The sequence below is a fragment of the Choloepus didactylus genome, chromosome 9 (genome assembly GCF_015220235.1).
Source record: "Choloepus didactylus isolate mChoDid1 chromosome 9, mChoDid1.pri, whole genome shotgun sequence".
In the NCBI taxonomy this organism is placed as follows: Eukaryota; Metazoa; Chordata; class Mammalia; order Pilosa; family Megalonychidae; genus Choloepus; species Choloepus didactylus.
Window position 1 is genome coordinate 125,428,494 of NC_051315.1, and position 16,399 is coordinate 125,444,892.

The 16,399-nt window shown below is 59.3% G+C and overlaps 1 protein-coding gene across 5 annotated transcripts in view; it reads left to right on the forward strand.

Annotated features, from left to right (window-relative positions):
• The window catches only part of DIS3L2 (DIS3 like 3'-5' exoribonuclease 2), a 483,331-nt gene that overhangs the window by 462,755 nt on the left and 4,177 nt on the right, over nt 1-16,399 (forward strand). For 4 of the 5 annotated variants that reach the window (XM_037848473.1, XM_037848472.1, XM_037848475.1 and 1 more), the window contains exons 15-16: nt 14,721-14,904; nt 15,384-15,470. In XM_037848473.1, coding sequence (XP_037704401.1) covers nt 14,721-14,904; nt 15,384-15,470 — 271 coding nt within the window. Of the gene's footprint in view, nt 1-14,720; nt 14,905-15,082; nt 15,269-15,383; nt 15,471-16,399 lie in introns of those variants that run through there. The other variant, XM_037848477.1, reaches the window with a different exon arrangement.

Sequence of the window (16,399 nt, forward strand, 5' to 3'; positions counted from 1 at the left end):
GTGGCTGTGAGCGGACACCCCCCTTTTCTTGGGAAGTTGTGGTGTTTAGTGAATTTTCTCAGCCACTGAATTATTGCCTTTTGTCTCAGAGCTCTCTTAGTTCTGCTCTTGACTTGACGTGCCCAAATTGAAAGCCTTTGAAGCTTTCTGTATTGGGCTTCTTAGAGTAATTGTTTTAGAAAAAGAAAAAAGGATTAAAAAAAAAAAAAAAAAAAAGGGCCCTCCTCAGAGATCTAATGGGTTATTGAAATGCTAAGAGACAAAGCAACCAGGGCCATTAGGGAAAGGTCCACAGGGCAGAGAGATCGGCTTTTCTTCGGGATTTGCATATGCGCCTTAGGGCCTGAGCTCTGCCCTTCCCCTTTCTGTGTTCACCAGAACTCCAAAAATCCTCTGCTTTTATTTTGGAGTTTTTCGTGTTGTTTTTTTTTTTCTATGCCTGTCTCCTCTCTGCTGGGCTGGCTGCTCTCAGAGTCTCTGGTGTCTGGTCTCAGTCTATCTATGGTTGGAATTTGAATCAGTAGAATGAGTTTCCAATAAGGGCTGCCACTGCAGTTCTCCCTTCTCCTTCCCGGAGCTGACAGCCCCTCCTCCCACGGGACTGAGCCTGGCAGGGAGGGGCGCGGGTCCCCTGGCCGCAAAAACTTACAGATTTCGCTGATCTCAGCAGTTCCACGTTTTCATGAGTGTTGTATGAAGTATGCCCAAAGTCAGATTGCTCTGTGGTGTCCAGTCCACGCAGTTCCTGGCTTTCTACCTACTTTCCTGGAGGAGTAACTAAAACATACAGCTCACCAGTCTGCCATCTTGCCCCCCCTTGCCTTCACTTTTACAGTCAGGGCCGGTTGTCCCCCCTCCTGCTGTCCAGGAGCTGCCTCCAGCACCCTCGGGCCCAGCTATGAGGACAAGGCCTTGAGGAAAGGGACACTCGGTGGGTGACGTGGCATCAGTCAGGGAGCAGAGTCGAGTTGTTGGAATTGTCATTCATGAGAGGAAGGCCTCTGAGGAAGGAGCAGTGAGGGACTTCCCTGTCACTCCCTTGTCACTGCGCAGCCCCAGCACCTGAATCGGCTGCTCACAGGCCTTGTTTGTTGTTTGCTCCCTGGTGCCGCATGGTGTTTCAAGTATAGAAGTTTTTGTGCCGTTGTATTCCCGGCAAGCGAGATGTTGTTGTGCTTGTGAAATTCCCTTCAACTGAATTGTTTTAATGCATTTTTCCCATTAGGAAGTTCTTCCCTAGTTCTAATAGCCCTCGTTAGTCTTTAGTGTAAATAAAAGAGCTGTTAGCTGGTCACCATTTTTTTTGTAACAAATATTCTAGGTTCTTGAAGCTGAAGGAACATTTCATTCCTTTAAGCTTTTTTTCCTAGTATGTTTTCCTACTGTTAGTATAATTACACTTAACTCGTAAATTGTTAACGTAAACATCTGTCTCCTCAGACCCGCCAGTAGGTGCTGTGTGCCCTCTGAGGCGGCTCGTGCCTTGGGCCCTGTGACCCGTGATGGTCCACGAACCCCTCGCAATGGAATGTGGCTGTTTTGTGGGTCGGGGTTGGGGAGTGAACACAAAACAGCTTCCCTCAGGTCCTCAGAGGGGTCGACTGCCCCCGAGTGCCGAGAACGCTGCTGCCAGGGCTCAGTGGACAGGTGCCGACGGGCAGAGCCGGTGCAGGACTCCGGAGGAGTCTGGCCAGCCAGGGGGCGGGGACTTGTCACCTTCGGGTGGCCCTGCCCACGGGCAAGGGCAGCATCTCTGCCCAGCTCCGCACAAGCCTAGGACACTGCCGGGGCTCAGCAAGGGCTGGACACTGTCTCCTGGGATCTGACTGCCATGTCTCCACATGTTCTGTGTCCCTGAGGTTCTTCTATTTTTCAATAACACCTGACTCTTGTCACCTTAATGTAGTGCCGGGGGCTTTCATAATAATAGTAATTAGTATTTAGGGAACCCTTCACAATGTGCCATGCTCTGGAATAAGAGCTTTACACAGATTATCTCATTTCATCCTCACCAAGTTAGCCCTGCGAGGAAGGTGCTTGAAGTTAGAGGGGCTCCATAACCTGAGGTTACCCAGAAGTCGGGGTGATGGCTCCCCACCTTTCCCTGTCGAAACGAACAGGCCAAGAACACTAGAAAGTTGCTGCTGAAAGGGAGGCTGCTGATGGCCAAGGGAGGAAACCCCCCGCCCTCCTTGCACATCTCTCCCATTCAGAGCATGCAAGAGGGCCCCACGGGGTACTCCACGCACCTCGAGGCCTGGAGGAGCAGCTGCTGGGTGTTTTCTCACCCAGACCTGAACAGTCACTCCTTTGCTTGTTCAGCAAACTTGATTGGAACCTTGTTAGTACCACATGCTGCACTGAGCCTGGGGGTTCTGGGGGTGAAAGGGGCCCACAGCCCAGGGGGGAAGCATCCACGGGGTGGGGCAAGAAGGGCCACGGTGAAGGGGTGCAGTGGATACGGGGCAGGCACAGGACACACCTGCCCCCTCAGGAGAGCCAAGCAGCAAGTGCCTGGGTGCTGGCTCCATCCTCTGCCAGCTGGGGCGTCAGTGGGGGGATCCAGCGGAAGGTGGCAGGGCTGGGGTGGGAGTTAGAGGAGAGGCCTGGCCGAGCTGGCAAGCTGAGCTCCGCGTTGAGAGCTGCCTCCTCAGTCTCTGTTCTGTCTCCTCAGGCTTGGTTGGAGAGAGGGGGACCCCCTAGGGATCATGGATGGAAAGTAGAATGGCTCTCCCCACGCTGTCCCCACCACGTCTCGCTAATCTCCAGGAGCAGTCCCATATGTAGCCTGTCGGCGGGTCTCCCACTCGCACTCCTCAAGCGCCAGAGCCATGGCCATTTCTTTTCCGAACCCAGGAGCAGAGTATGATGCCTGCTGGCAGTCGGCACCCAGTGGGGTGAGGGTCACGTGCTCCCAGCATGGCTGGCAGTGGCTGTTCCGGGCAGACGGCCACGGAGTAGGGAGTGTCGGGTCCCTGTGTGAGGCTGCCCCTCTGTGGAGCCAGCCCTGACCTGCAGGCAGCCTGTGATGACGTCCTGGTGACGCCAGCGGCCATCCCTTTCTGTTGTTGCAAATGACAGCTTGACAGTAGCTCCCCAGATGCAGCACCTAAGGAAAACTGGCCCAAATTTCACGAAGACAGGCTGGTAAATGGACTGGCATAGAAACACCCCTAGCCAGCAAGCACAGCTGCTGCCCCTCAACCATGGCTCATGGGAGAGACAGAGAAGCTTGATCGTGGAAGGGTGACTGCAGCCCAGGTTTGCCATCAGACCCGCCAGTGCCCTAAGCAGGGCTCTCTCCCGGGGCACGCAGCTGGGCTGAAGCCCGGGGGGCCTGGGCAGAGTGAATGGGTCCTCTCCTCCAGGGGTGGCTGCCCCAGGTCCTGGCCCCAGGCACCTGTGGAGCCCCCAGAAGGCCACTGCTGACGCCAAGACCTGGTCAGAAGAGCTTTCTTAGAGTATCTCCAAGTCCTGGAGAAGTAGGCTCCTCTCCAGATCCCCACTGCCCTAAAAGATGGACTCATCGTGATGAGAGCTCAAGGAATTGAGGCTCTCATGAGGACCCCAGGGAGGCTTTGGCATTGGCCGTCCTTGCACTGTCACCTCCATCCACCTGCTTGCCTGGTACAGAGTGTTGTGGTCTCAGTTCTAGGCTAGAGTTGAGGGTAGGGCCTGGAAAAGGCTGGGATCTTTATGGAAACTGTGCCTCAGAGCTGTAGGCAGCCAAGAGCCATGGGGGGTGGAGAGGCAGGTGAGAAGCAGCGGTGTCCGTGTTTGCCCACCGCCCTGCCCTGCCCTGTCTCTGGAGCAGAGGGCAGAGCTGCGGGGCGTCAGTGTGGCCAGGGGCTTCGTCGTGCGTGTGTCTGGGATAGGGACACGGAGGTGTCAGGGAAGCCCAGATGGCTCTGGGTGGGACCGTATCCACTCAAACCACTCTGAACCTAGTTCATAAAACCTTGTGTCAATATTTTTAAAGTCATAATGAATGAAGATCTCTGCCAGATTCAACAGACCGCATCCCAGCGGGTGATAAGACAAGTGTTAGTTCAGTGGACACAACTCAGAAGGAGAGAAGATTTTTCTTTTATTCTGCTGAGTTTCATGTTTAGAGTGAGGCCAACTGCCCTGGACAGAAGTGTTCCCTGATCAGGGAACCAGCCAGTGCGTCCCAGGCACACCGGCCCCTGTGATGGATTTAAATGAGCGCCGTCCACAGGCGAGTGATAACTTCATCGGGCAAATTCCGCCTGTCCTCTTAGGTACTGTCTGCCGAGTCCCTTTGCCTGCCTTCCAGCAGGTTCGGCTGCAGCAGCTGCAGGAGCTGGAACTGCCCTGTTTCCCTGTCCTGGGGGTCTGCTTCACCCCAGAAAACAGTTTCCTCTCCCCAGATACGTCATCAGCACCCGTGTGCTTCCAGGCCCTGGGATACGGAGAGGGGCAAGACTGGTCCCTGGCCTCCTCAGCCCCGTGATCTGCACAGGAAAACTGGCTTCTGAAGAGATAGCCATGAGTCAGCGATGAGTTCTGGGGTAAAAGTCAGCCCTTGCTGATGGGAGGAGGTGCATTTGTCGGTCAGGAGGAGGGACGGTGGCCACGGGGTGACATGTACTCAAGCAGGACCTCCCCCATCCCAGGTGCCTGTCCCCCAGGTACCAGCGGAGCTCTCCGAGGCAGGCCCTCAGCCAGGCACTGGGAAGGAGAGCCGGAGCTGATGGCCCAGACTTCCTGGCTCAGGGAGCTCCCAGCGAGCAGCACAAGTGCACCTGAGGGAAAGCCCCGGGTGGCGTCCGGCGGCCTGGGCTGTGAGCTGGGGGTGTCACACTGCCGCCCCAGGCCTCGGCTTGCCGGCACGAATGATGAGGCAGTGACTTACCCGAGAGCTGGGAGAACCAGGTGGGCTGGCACTGGTAAAGTGCCCAGCTCTGGGCCTGCGCCCACCAGGGTTTGGGCAGAGGCCTCCCTGGCAACTGTTTCCTCATCTGGGAAACAGGAGTGAAGAGATGCTCTCCCTCCCTCCGTTGTCAGGAGGGCTCATCTGGCCATGGTATGTGAAAACAGCATAGAGCGCTACTGTGTGAACTCGGGGTTTTGCTCTTGCATAGACAAAGCAGTTTGTAAAGCAATTGCAGATAAAAAGAAACATTCCGGGAGAACCTCCTATGTGCAGGTACTGTGTTAGGGCCACAGTCGGTGAGGTTAGTGCTGGACAGGCCTGCAGGCCCCTGAGGAGCTGGAGGGAAGGGGTGAACCTGGGCAGACGCAGAGGACCCACCCCAAGACCAAGTCCAAGGCCAGGGCGGCAGTGGGCGAGCACGAGATTGGGCTGCTGAGAGCCAGGAGGTGCATTCGGGAGAGTACTTGGAGGTGCGGTTCTCGGCCCGTGTCTGGGCTGGATTTGGAGCAGGGAGACCCTCTGCCCTGGGTCCAGGGTGGGAGAGAAGGGCTGATGTGTCCCAAAAGATGTCACAAAATGTGTCTTTATAGGGAAACCTGATCCTGCCCCCCATATGCATGGCTGGGACTGTGGCGCCTACAGATGGAGCCATAAAGAAAACATTCATGTTACGATGAACCCCACCAGTGCCTTCCCCAAGACTGGAACTCTGTGACCTGTGTCCAGGCAATTTCCCGAGGTGCCCTGACTGGTGCCCATCCAACCTGTCCCCTCCACCCCTTTCTGCTCTGCAGCCTCGGGCAGGGTGTGGATGGGAAGTCAGCTGTGACCTGGGTTGCAGCCAGTGCCCACTGAGCATCACAGGGGCTTGGGGCTCCCCACAGTCTCTGCAGAGCCAGCCCAGCCCAGATCACATGTGGGCCAGGCCAGGATTTCTGCTTTTACAGAAGCAGCGCTCAGATCCCTTCCTGGGGTCCCCTTGAATTGGGCTAAAACCCACAGCAAGTCAGAAGAGCACTCTCAGGGCAGACTCGAAGCTTATCCCAGAGTCGTGTCCCCACCAGGGATTGCTGCAGCCCCATCCCATGGACTGTGCTCCCTCGGGGAGGACATCTGCCTCCTCTGCCCTGGAAGGGCACACAGAGCCCACACTCTGCGATGTGCTACCTCAAGTACACCCATTTGCATTTCACCTCTTACAGAAAACCCTCTTTCCCAGGACCCCTTGCCCTTTGCTCCACTCCCAGCAGGTCGGCCTGGCACTGGGACGCCCCACACCAGGGCCTCGGCAGCCCGGCGGCCTCTTGCCACCAGCAGGGTGGGGACAGAAGACAGACCCATTTCCAGATCACGGCTGTGCCACCATCTGCCCATGGGACCTGGCGTGGCCTCAGGCCCAGGATCCTTCTGTGCAGATGAGGGATGACGCCCACCCAGAGAGGGTGCTTGTGAGGATTAGCTGAGCCGTGGCAGAAAGCCTGGCGGCAACCTGAGCTGCTGCTCTCATTTCCTATGGTGACCGTGTGGCTAGGGGGCACTGCCGGGAGGGCGCTGACCCCACAGTACGCACAAAGAGGGCAGCTTGAGTTCCCAGGAGAGTGTTTCCCCCTCTCTCACCTAGCTGTCTTGTGTAGTGAGAGACAGAGAGAGAACCTGTGAACTCCTGATTCCCTTCTCCCTTGAATGTCTCAGTGCCCAAAACCGAATTTTAAAATCAAAATCGTCATCTCAGTGTCAGTGATGATGCAGCTGGCCCCCTGAGCTTGTCCACACTCTGTCTCTCGTCCAAGGCTGCAAAGCCAGGGCCCCCCGGGGAGGTTGGCCACGAAAGGGACCTGTGGCCGGGGCTCTGCACAGAGCAGCAAAGCTGTTGGGGGTCACCATGCAGCCCCCTGAGGTGGCTGGGCTACTGTGCACTGTGGCCACACCTCCTTGGGTTCGCGGTTCCAGGAGCAGCTGGGCAGCAGCTGGAAATGGAGAAAGTCACATGTGTCCCTACTGCCCAGAAGGCAGCAAGCCCCAGTGTCCCATCACCACAAGGCCCCCAGCACACCCTGCCTGGTTCTGCCCTGAGCGCCGGGCTGGGCGCTGCCCACCTGCAGGCCTGCCCCCCGCCTCTGTGAGCTCAGCCCTGCACCTCGGGAAAGGAGCAAAGCTTCATGGCTGGCTTTACACTAAAAAGAGCTTTCTTCACTGTCGACCCGGGCCCCCCAGCAAGCCTCCCACCTGTCACCCTAGCCCGCCGTACCGCAGCCGCGAGGCCTCCCCTTGGCAGGGCCTGAGAGGCTGGACTCAGATGCCCAGCCCCTAGAGACTTCCTCCGGAGCTAGAAAAACAAGCAGCTGGATGTACCGCTGAACCTGTAGGAAGGCTCCCAATGATTAGGCCTCACAGAAGAGGAAACCTGGCTCTGGCCTCCGCCCAGGGCCCTGTTCCATTGCCTCCGGAGGCCTTCTCCTCTGGGGTTTTCCATGCCTGTGAACAGGGCCCCCTTCATTTCCCTGTAGTTTTATGGGAATGTCCTAAACGTCTAGCAGGTTGCAACAGGCCATCAGCAGGAGGCCCGAGCTGTGACGTGTGGTTAGCCCTGCCTCCACTGTGCCCTCCTCTTCAAAAATTGCAGCCGGCACCCCGGGGTGCCTGGCCCAGCCATGTGTGGGTGCCTGTCCATCAGTCTGTGGCCCCCACACTTTCAGCTGACTCTGCCTGCCGCCCCCTCTCTCCAGGCTTCCATTCTCCAGCTCACAGGCTACCAGCGCCATCCAGGCTTGGTCCCGGAGAGAGTTGCAACAAGATCTTTGCAAGTTTCCCTCCCCCAGCAGCCCTCAATTTAGTGCTGATCTGACCCTGTCTTCCCATCGCTCCCTGGCTCCTGGGGCCCTGGCAGTTTTCCACCCACTACACTCAATTTTGGGACACTGGGAGAGCAGCAGGTGCCCCCCGAGGGTGGCCGCCACCTCCACCCCTAGGGCTGCTCAGCCGTGGAGAAGGGCCCACGCTCGGGCGCACAGCACAGCTGAGAGCCTCCATGGCCACGTGGGGCCCAAGGGCGCCCGAGCCTGCAGCAGGGATGGGCCCGGGTGGAGGGGGAATTCGGTCTTTCTAAGAAATGAATTTGAACCTGGCTGGGAGCAATTCTTATCAAATTTCCAAGTTAGCAGTTCTCACCAAGAGTTAATTGAACAATCTCTGCAAGTGCCTTAATTTCATTAGCTTGAAACTCCCACAGAGTGTGACAAGGGCCCTGGTGGCTTAGGGCAGAAGAGGCTGTGCTCCTCTCGGTTGATTGTGGTCTGCAGAGACGGAACCTTCTGGGGTTTTGGCAGCAGCCGTGCCACTCACTGTCCTCCTGGCCATTTCCAAAGCCATTCTCTGAGTGTCATGGGTGTGGAAGAGTGGCGTGGGCGTCTCACCTGGTTTAGCTGATAAACTGAGTCTGAAAAGAGAGTGTCCTTGGAGGCCAGCGAGAGACCAGAAGAGCAGGAAGCCAGAGAGCAAGGGTCCTGAGCAGGCTGGGCCAGGGGTGGGAGGGTGCCCGTCAGCACCACGCCTGATCCCTGGGGAGACCCAGCTACCGGCTCCCCTGCTGGGCCGCCAGGGGTTGTGGCCAGCTCCAGTGTGGTCAGCTCAGATGATCTCTGTCTGGGCCAGCAGAGGCCAGCCCACCCGGGCCCAAGTCGGCTCCAAGGGGCTGCCCATGTCCTCAGCCCTTGAGGGGGCCGCTTTGTTGGCCTTACAGCTCCTGGCCCGAGGGACTTGAAAGGACGTGCCAGGGAAGGTGTCCCCATGCCAGTGCTCCGGCTGGTTACCCAGCTGCTGTCAGCTCTTCTGGGGCTGCCAGTCACCAGGTGTCCACCCTGAGCCCTCCGGAGGCACCAGACAAGGGGTTAGGGGAGGAGGGGTCTCCGTCCCTCTGCCCCTGCCTGCTGTGGCCCGGGGCCAGGCCCTTCCTCTCTGCGCCACCCTTACCCAGTCAGTGATAACCCTGTGACCTCCAGGCCACAGCATCTGCCAGCAGCTGCCAGCCCTTCCTGTGGGGGTTGTGCAGAGGACAGAGAGATGGTGCATGCTGGGGAGCCACCTGCCCAGGGCCCCAGACCCCATGGGGCAGCCTCCCCTGCCCTTCTTCTCTGCCCGGCCCCGGCACCCCCACAGGGTGGCACCTCCTTCCCTCAGTCATCCTCTGTTGCTTGCTCTCCCCTAACTCCTTAAACCAGCAACAACAACCAAAACAAAACAGAGGCCCCTTCCCACCCTCCCTGCACACTAGCACTTGCCTCTTTGACCAGGAGACCCCTCGAGAGTTGACTCATGAAGCTGAATCTACTTCCCCACCCCACCCGGTGTGACTTGCTCCGGGGACCAGCCCCTCGGCCTCCTCTTCAGCAGTCTGTGCACAGGGACCACCTACCCAGCTCCCCCTCGGCCTCTGCCCCTGGCGCTGCAGCTGCCTCTCCACGGCCTGCCCCCCTCCTGCACCTGCCACCAGGCTCTCTCCCTTCTTGCCCCTCTGAGCCCTGGTGACAGCCTCATCCACTGTGCAACTCTAGACCCCGGTTCTGCCTTTCTGGCTGCCCCTGGCTGCTTCTCACAAACCCTCACACTGCTCAGTCCTGCCCTTGCCTCCTGTCCCGGCACCCTCCCGGCACCAGGCTTGGCTTCCTTTGATCATGCCCATCCCACAACTTTCCCCAGCTCCCCACATACTGCAGTGGTGTCCCCAGCTTTGCAGCCCTTATTTTCTGAACACATCTGATGCTTTTTTTTTTTTTGCCTCCATAACTTTGCTGTTTCATCTGCTTCATGGAAAACATGTGCCCCCCTTGCCATCTCTTGGAGATAATCTTACCCTCGTGGACGTCTTACCTTCCCCAGGGCCTGGGGCTCCTGGAGGGCCGCATCCAGAAGGCCACGAAGGTGGCTTGAGCTGTGGTCACTCGGGCCTGTCACATTCCAGCCTGCTGCCTCGGGAGTTGGGGGACAGGGGACCTGTCGCTTCTCCTTGCGCCTCACGCTTCCCCACGTATGGGAGAGGATGAAAACTCATCCCGGGGCTGCAGTGGGTGGAGCGCCTAGCCCTGTGTGTGCTTGGCCTGCCCCCACTCTCGCAGCTCCTAGCACAGAGCTGGGCGGACGACAGCAGCTCCAAGTGTCTGAGGATGAAGAAGAGAATGAACAAGGAAACCAACAAACAAAAGGCAGACTTGCCCTGGGTTGTTTCAAATGACAGTGCCATCCTCTGGTTTGATGTGGAGATGGGGCTCAGTACCCCAGAGGGCACCGGGAAGGCTCAGGAGCAGGCGGCTGTTGCGTCTTCCTCACCGTGTTTTGGGAACAGATGCCATCGAGAGGAGCTTAAATGATCAACAGCCTTGGTGAACGTTAGAGGTCAGAAGTATTATGGGTGAGGGCTGTGTGCCCATGCAGAGCAGGGCCTTGGGGGAAGGACCCAGCCCTCCTGCTCCCAAATTCGAGCCAAGTGTGTCCCGCACAGGGGATACTTCGTTCTGTTCAATGCACCAAGCGTCACACTGTCCCAGGCTTAGTCTGGGGACCAGGGCGCACCATGCTGGGGTGGAGGAGAGAGGGCCCACGGCCAGAGAGGCCTTCACAACAGTGTGTGCTGAGCGCTGTGATCAGGGTAAGAAGCACATGGGGCGGGCACCTCACACTGCCTCCCCAGAGGAAATGGCATCCCAGAGAAAGAGATGGGAGGAGACAGTTCCGGGATTACAGGCAAAGGGTGAGAGGCAAGAAGGAGCCACAGGAAGTCAGTGTGTGGTGGGGGGATGAGGGGAGAGGTGAGGCCAGGCCGTGTGACGAAGGCCTGGTAAACCTTCTGAGCAGGTGGGACTGACCCAAGGGTGGGGAGCACCAGCTGTGGGGGAGAAGGAAATGGGGGCAAAGCTGGCAGCAGGGAGACTGGCTGGTCAGAGAGATGGTGGCGTGGACAGCATGGGCATCGGGGTGGGAGGGCAGGAGAAGCCTCTAGAAATCCTGTTCATACGTTCAGCCAAGTCCTAGTATTTATTTAAGGGCAGGCCCTTGGTACATTACATCCCCTTTTTCAGGTGGACAAATTGAGATTCAGAGAGGTTAAGAAATTTGTCTGAAATTACACAGCTAGCAAGTGGCAGAGCCGGGATTCCAGCCAAGCCATGGAACTCGTAAGCACCCGTCTCTGCTGCCTTCCCAGATGGCCGTGGTCTGTACACATGGAGCAAGGGAAGGAGCTGGGGCCAGGAGGGCAGGAGCTGGGCCATAGGGCCCCCTGCCACCCACCTCACCCACAGACACCCCAGGTCCCTAATTAGCTTACGCCAGTGAGCACCCGGATCCAATTCCTTGACAGAAAAGAGGTGTACTCCACGCTCATGGAGGGGCAGCCGTTCTCACAAAGGGCAGGCGGCGTAGGCCATTCCTCACTTCGCCACTACCTGACCCCTGGTCTCCAGCAGCCTTTCCCAAACAAGGCCTTTAAGCTGCTGCTCAGACAGATTGGATTATCAAATACCCGCAAATGCTGCATCCAGGGGCTCCCTCTTGTAAAGTCATGATGCACATTATCATCTTAAAGGCAAAGGGATGACCTATAATAAAAAGTAAATAAAAGAAACCCCCCAGAATTTCCTATTAAAAAAAATCAACTGCTACAAACACACTTTGAGAAACACTAAGGACCAGCTTCATCTTTGTGTGCGTCGGAGTGTGCACCTGGGTGCAGGTTGTGGTCGTCTTTCCCTGCTGAACGGCACAGCAGGTGACACCTCATCCCATCTGGGCTGGCTCAGCTCACCCCGGCCCAGCCCCTCGCCTCTCCAGCACCCCGGAGGCCCAGGGCAGAGGTAGATGGGATCCAAAGGAGTGCTGAGGCACCCGGTCCTGGCAGGGCCCCCCACCCACCCTGGCTGACGGTGCAGCTGTCTGTCACAGCAGAGCCACACCCCAGACCTCCAGAGTCGAGGGGCCCCAGTGGTGCTCAGCTCCAGATGCTCGGCAGATGCCAGGCCTGGGACCAAGGCTCCATCTCCGAGGGCTTGGCTTGCTGTTCTGGAAGGTGATCCTGGCTGGCGGCCATTCCTGAGCCCCTATTTAGAGCAATTGTCAGGCAGTTGCTGAGGACCAGCTCTCCCCCTCGGCAGGGCTGAGTGATCTCATGCCTCCGCGGTGCTGTGGCTGGGGGAGGAGATGGACTCTGGTTGAGGGCCGGTGCCCAGCTCAGGAGAGGGGCTGGCAGGTTGGCAGGAAGGTCCGAAGCCAGGGTAGGGTGCAGGGCTCCAGCCCTAGACAGGCCTGCTGCCCGCTCTGCCCTCTTGCTGTATGCGGAGTTTTGCTCTCAGAGGCACATCCGAACCGCTCAGAACATCTCGGGGCATCGGCTGAGGTCTGGCGGCCAGCCTATGTGCATGTGGCCCTGCAGGCGGGAGAGAGGTCAGGGCCAGGGGGCTGCGTGCTGCGGGGCCCTGCCCCAATCCCCCATACCTGCTCCCTCTGTGCTGTTCATGTTGCCTGGCTGGCCAAAGCCCCCTGCCCCAGAGATGGCTTTGGCTAAAGGAGGAAAACAAATCCTGAGTAGGGAACCCTGCTCCCAAGTTCCTGGGTTCCAAGCTTGCCCTGCCACGTCCCAGGTCCTGGAGAAGGAAGATGCTGGGAGCCCCCTGCTGGCCCATCCCGGGAATTGGCCCATAGCGGGTTGGGGATGGAGACCCCGTGGAACCGGGAGCGATGGGATCACTTTGTCGCCCCTGATGCCCCAGTGACACTGCCCAGGCCCTGGTAGCCTAGTTCCCTCCCTGCCGCAGGTCTTCCCCTTTCTGAGGCCTCCTGAACTCCGTGGAAGTCGGGCTGCAGCAGCTTGGCCTTTCCCCTTCCCAGCTCCGCACTTCTCGGGGATCCACGCCCCCACTGCCCGCACCGCCCCAGTGCCCAGGAGGGTGACCCCAGAGCACTGTCCAGGCCGGGCTTCCACTCCTTCTCATGCACACATGTTCAGGTGTCCTCTCCTCCCCTCCCTCTCCCACTTGCTCGTAGGCCATTCCGGGCAGGCTGTGAGGAAGTATCCCCTGCAGCTGTCCTAGAGCCCCAAGGAGCTCTGTCAGCCCTGACCCAAGTGATGGGGACTTATTACCGATGCACCATCCCCATTTGGTGACATTGGCCATTTTCTGGTGTTGATGCTGTCTCCGAACTCTCATGGAGAGTTCCACGGGCTGCTCTTTTAACTCCCTCTGCTGTCCCACCGTCGTGCAGGGAGGCCAAGGCCCTGCAGAGGGCAGTGGGCCCGCGGAGGCCAGGATTCCTGTCCAAGGTCAGCCGCAGCGCTGAAAGCTTAACCAGACCTGATTTTCAATGTTAACAAGACCACACTGATTTTTCTCTAACCAGCCTCGGGTGACCAGTGACTGTGCCAGGGGTCCGGGGAGGATAAGCAGTGGGGTAACAGGAAAAGCAGCTCAGCCGGGAGCGTCATGGTCTCTGGGGGCTCCTGCCATCGCCCCCTTTCCCCCATCACTGCCCCCCTGTTCTTGTCCTTACTTAGACCAGGAGAGGTGAGCCTGGAGGCAGCCTCCTCCAGCAACCGGGGTCAGGAGTCTGGCCTGGCCTGGCCGGGGAGGCTCCCCAAACATTCGGTTCCTTTTGTCCCGTTGGGGGTGGGCGGCAGGCACCAGAGCATCCTGGACCCACCTGCCACCCTGCTGTCCCTTGGCCTGGCTGGCGTAGGCCGCCTGCCGCTCCCCGCAACCCTGCTGCGGGGCCAGGCTGCCACCTGCTGGCCTTGTGGGAAAACTGCAGCCGGGGTCGGCCCAAGGTGACAGGGGCTGGCGGGGATAGGTAGGCAGGAACGGACCATGGGCTCCTGCCCACAAGGATGCCAGATGGGTGGGACACGCCTAGAGCGGTACCTGGCACAAGTAATGCTTGTCAAGTGAACAAGTGAGCGAACACAGAAATGAAGGGATGCATCCGACCAAGAGCAGACAGGAAATCGAGTCAGATGTTTATTGAGCAGAAACTAGGACTCCTCTAGAGGTGACAATATCTAAACGTGGAAAGCGGGCTAGAGGATTCAGACAGTGACAGACACCGACATGGTGTCTCTAGAACTGGAAGCCAGTCAGATGGTCAGCGCCCAAGGATCGGTGAGGGGCCCGGGCCGGGCCTTCAGGGAAACTTGGGGCTGGGGCGAGGGGAGGGGGGTAAAGTGCAGGGAGAGGGAACCCATGGGGCACACGGGGGGCACCACAAGCTGGCTGTGGAGGGCAGCGCCCCTGCCCTGAAACCTGGCTCGTGGTGACAACCACCTGGGAAGCGTGTGCTCTCTGATCCCTCTCATACTCCCACGAGACTGACTCTGGCATTTGTCAAAATGAGTGTTTTCCCTGTGGCTCTCGCTGACCCTCCTAATCACCCTCAACAGCCCTCAGGCCCCACCCCTGCCATGGCTTCAGGAGACTTCCCTCCCACAGGCTAGTTCCCCTGGGAACAGGGGGTCCCGGGTCTGTATCCACACCCACCCAGCACCGGTCCCTCGGGGCTCCTCAGGGTGTGCCTAGATGCTTTCTTACTGCTGGAAGTTCAACCACTTAGCAGAGCTCTTTACTGAGCACCTTTGCTGGGCCAAGCAGGTGCTGGGTGCAGGGGCTGCTCCCCAGGGGCCCCCACCCATAGGCAGACTGACAGCCACCCAGGAAAGTGGCCTGGACTGGGGAGTGCAGTAAGGAAGTGAGCAGGAGGCGAAGGACAGATGAGACCGAGAGCTGGGGCAGCAGGGGCAGCACCACCCTGACCCCTGGGCATGCCCCACTCCCCGCCTCCCCCACAGGCTCGTGGAGGAGTTCATGCTCCTGGCCAACATGGCCGTGGCCCACAAGCTGCACCGCACCTTCCCCGAGCGGGCCCTGCTGCGCCGGCACCCACCGCCCCAGTCGAAGATGCTGCGGGACCTGGCAGAGTTCTGTGACCAGATGGGGCTGCCCGTGGACTTCAGCTCCGCCGGGGCCCTCAACGTGAGTGCGGCCGGAGCAGGGAGGGGCTGGTCTCGGGTCCAGAAGCTTGAAATGTGGGGGCAGGAGTCCCTTGAAGCCAGGGAGTGGCTTTTTTATGGTAAATGGTTTGGAGTGTCCGGGGCCTGCAGTCAAGTTTCCTGGGGCTCAGGAATCCAGAGCCTCCACTTGGATCCCGCAGGAGAGAGGCCACTGTCACCCTTGTTCCAAGCCTGGCGTAGGACGAGGAGCTTCCTTGGGTGGGAGAGCTGGAAGCCAGTCTCGTCGGCCAGCCAGCTACATCTGCACGCCCCACAAGGGACACGGGCTCAGGGCTGCCGGCCCCACCTGAGCCCCACCCCATAACCACCGAGCAGGTTGGGCACCCCCGGCAGACCCTTCCACCCCAAAGCCAGGTGTCACATAGCCACCGGGTGACCGGGGTCCCCAGCCTCACCTGAGCCAGACTGAATATCATATGGGTTTCTGGGCTTCACTTCTAGAAAAGTCTGACAGAAACATTTGGAGATGACAAGTACTCTCTGGCCCGGAAGGAAGTGCTCACCAACATGTGTTCCCGGCCCATGCAGGTGAGGGGGCCCTGCAGGTGGGGGGGCCCTCCCCTGCTCCTGGCCCTTCTCCCATGACCTCCGTGCACACAGTGGTGGACCCACCTCCCCTTGCCTCAGCGAAGGGTCCTGAGGGTGGGGTGACCTGCCTGGGGGAGCCCTGCTCAGCCCCTTCCCTGGCTGCAGGGGTCCAGGCAGAGAGAAGAGGAGCCTGGGGCTGTGGGGGGCACGTGCTTGCACCTGTGGGGAGGGATCCCTGGCAGCCTGTGACTCGGGCAGACCTGCTGGCCCTGGCAGGCCCTCCCAGCCCCCTGAGAGCCAAACTTCAGCCCAGGCCACACCTGAGCATCCTGGGAAAGGGCGCCACCCCCAGGGACTCTGGTCAGCAGGGACTGGAGATGCTGGTGGGTTCAGCTCTGGGCCCCCGCCCTGCCTGGGACAGTGGCAGGCCATTTCTCAGGGGCTCAGCCCCTCTGCAGATTCAGTCTGTTTACAGGAAACAGCTGGCCTGAGCTGGCCACAGCTGACCTCTCCCCTCACAGCACGTAGCTCCGCCATCAGGGCCCACACGCCCAGCACTGGGCTGCACCCATCTGGCCACTACAGAGAGGGGTGCCTGGGGCGGGGCTCTCCAAAGACCTGGCAGCCCCCGGAGCCCAAGAACCGGCCTCCTGCTGCCTGACCACTCCCTGCCCTGTCCCCAACCCAGCCCCAGCCTCCAAAAGTCCCTCTCCCTAGAGCTCATCAGAGAGGAGCACCCCCAAGTCCCCGGAGCCTGAAGAGACCATTCCCGCCATCCACTCAGAGCCTGCCTGGCCCGGGGTGGGGCTGCGGTGCCAAGGGTGGGGCAGAAGCAGCAGCCATGTACGTGAAACGGGCCACCTAGGTCCTGTGCAAGCCCCTGAAACAGGACACCAGGAGACGGTCCTGGGCATGGCCAGACCCCTGTG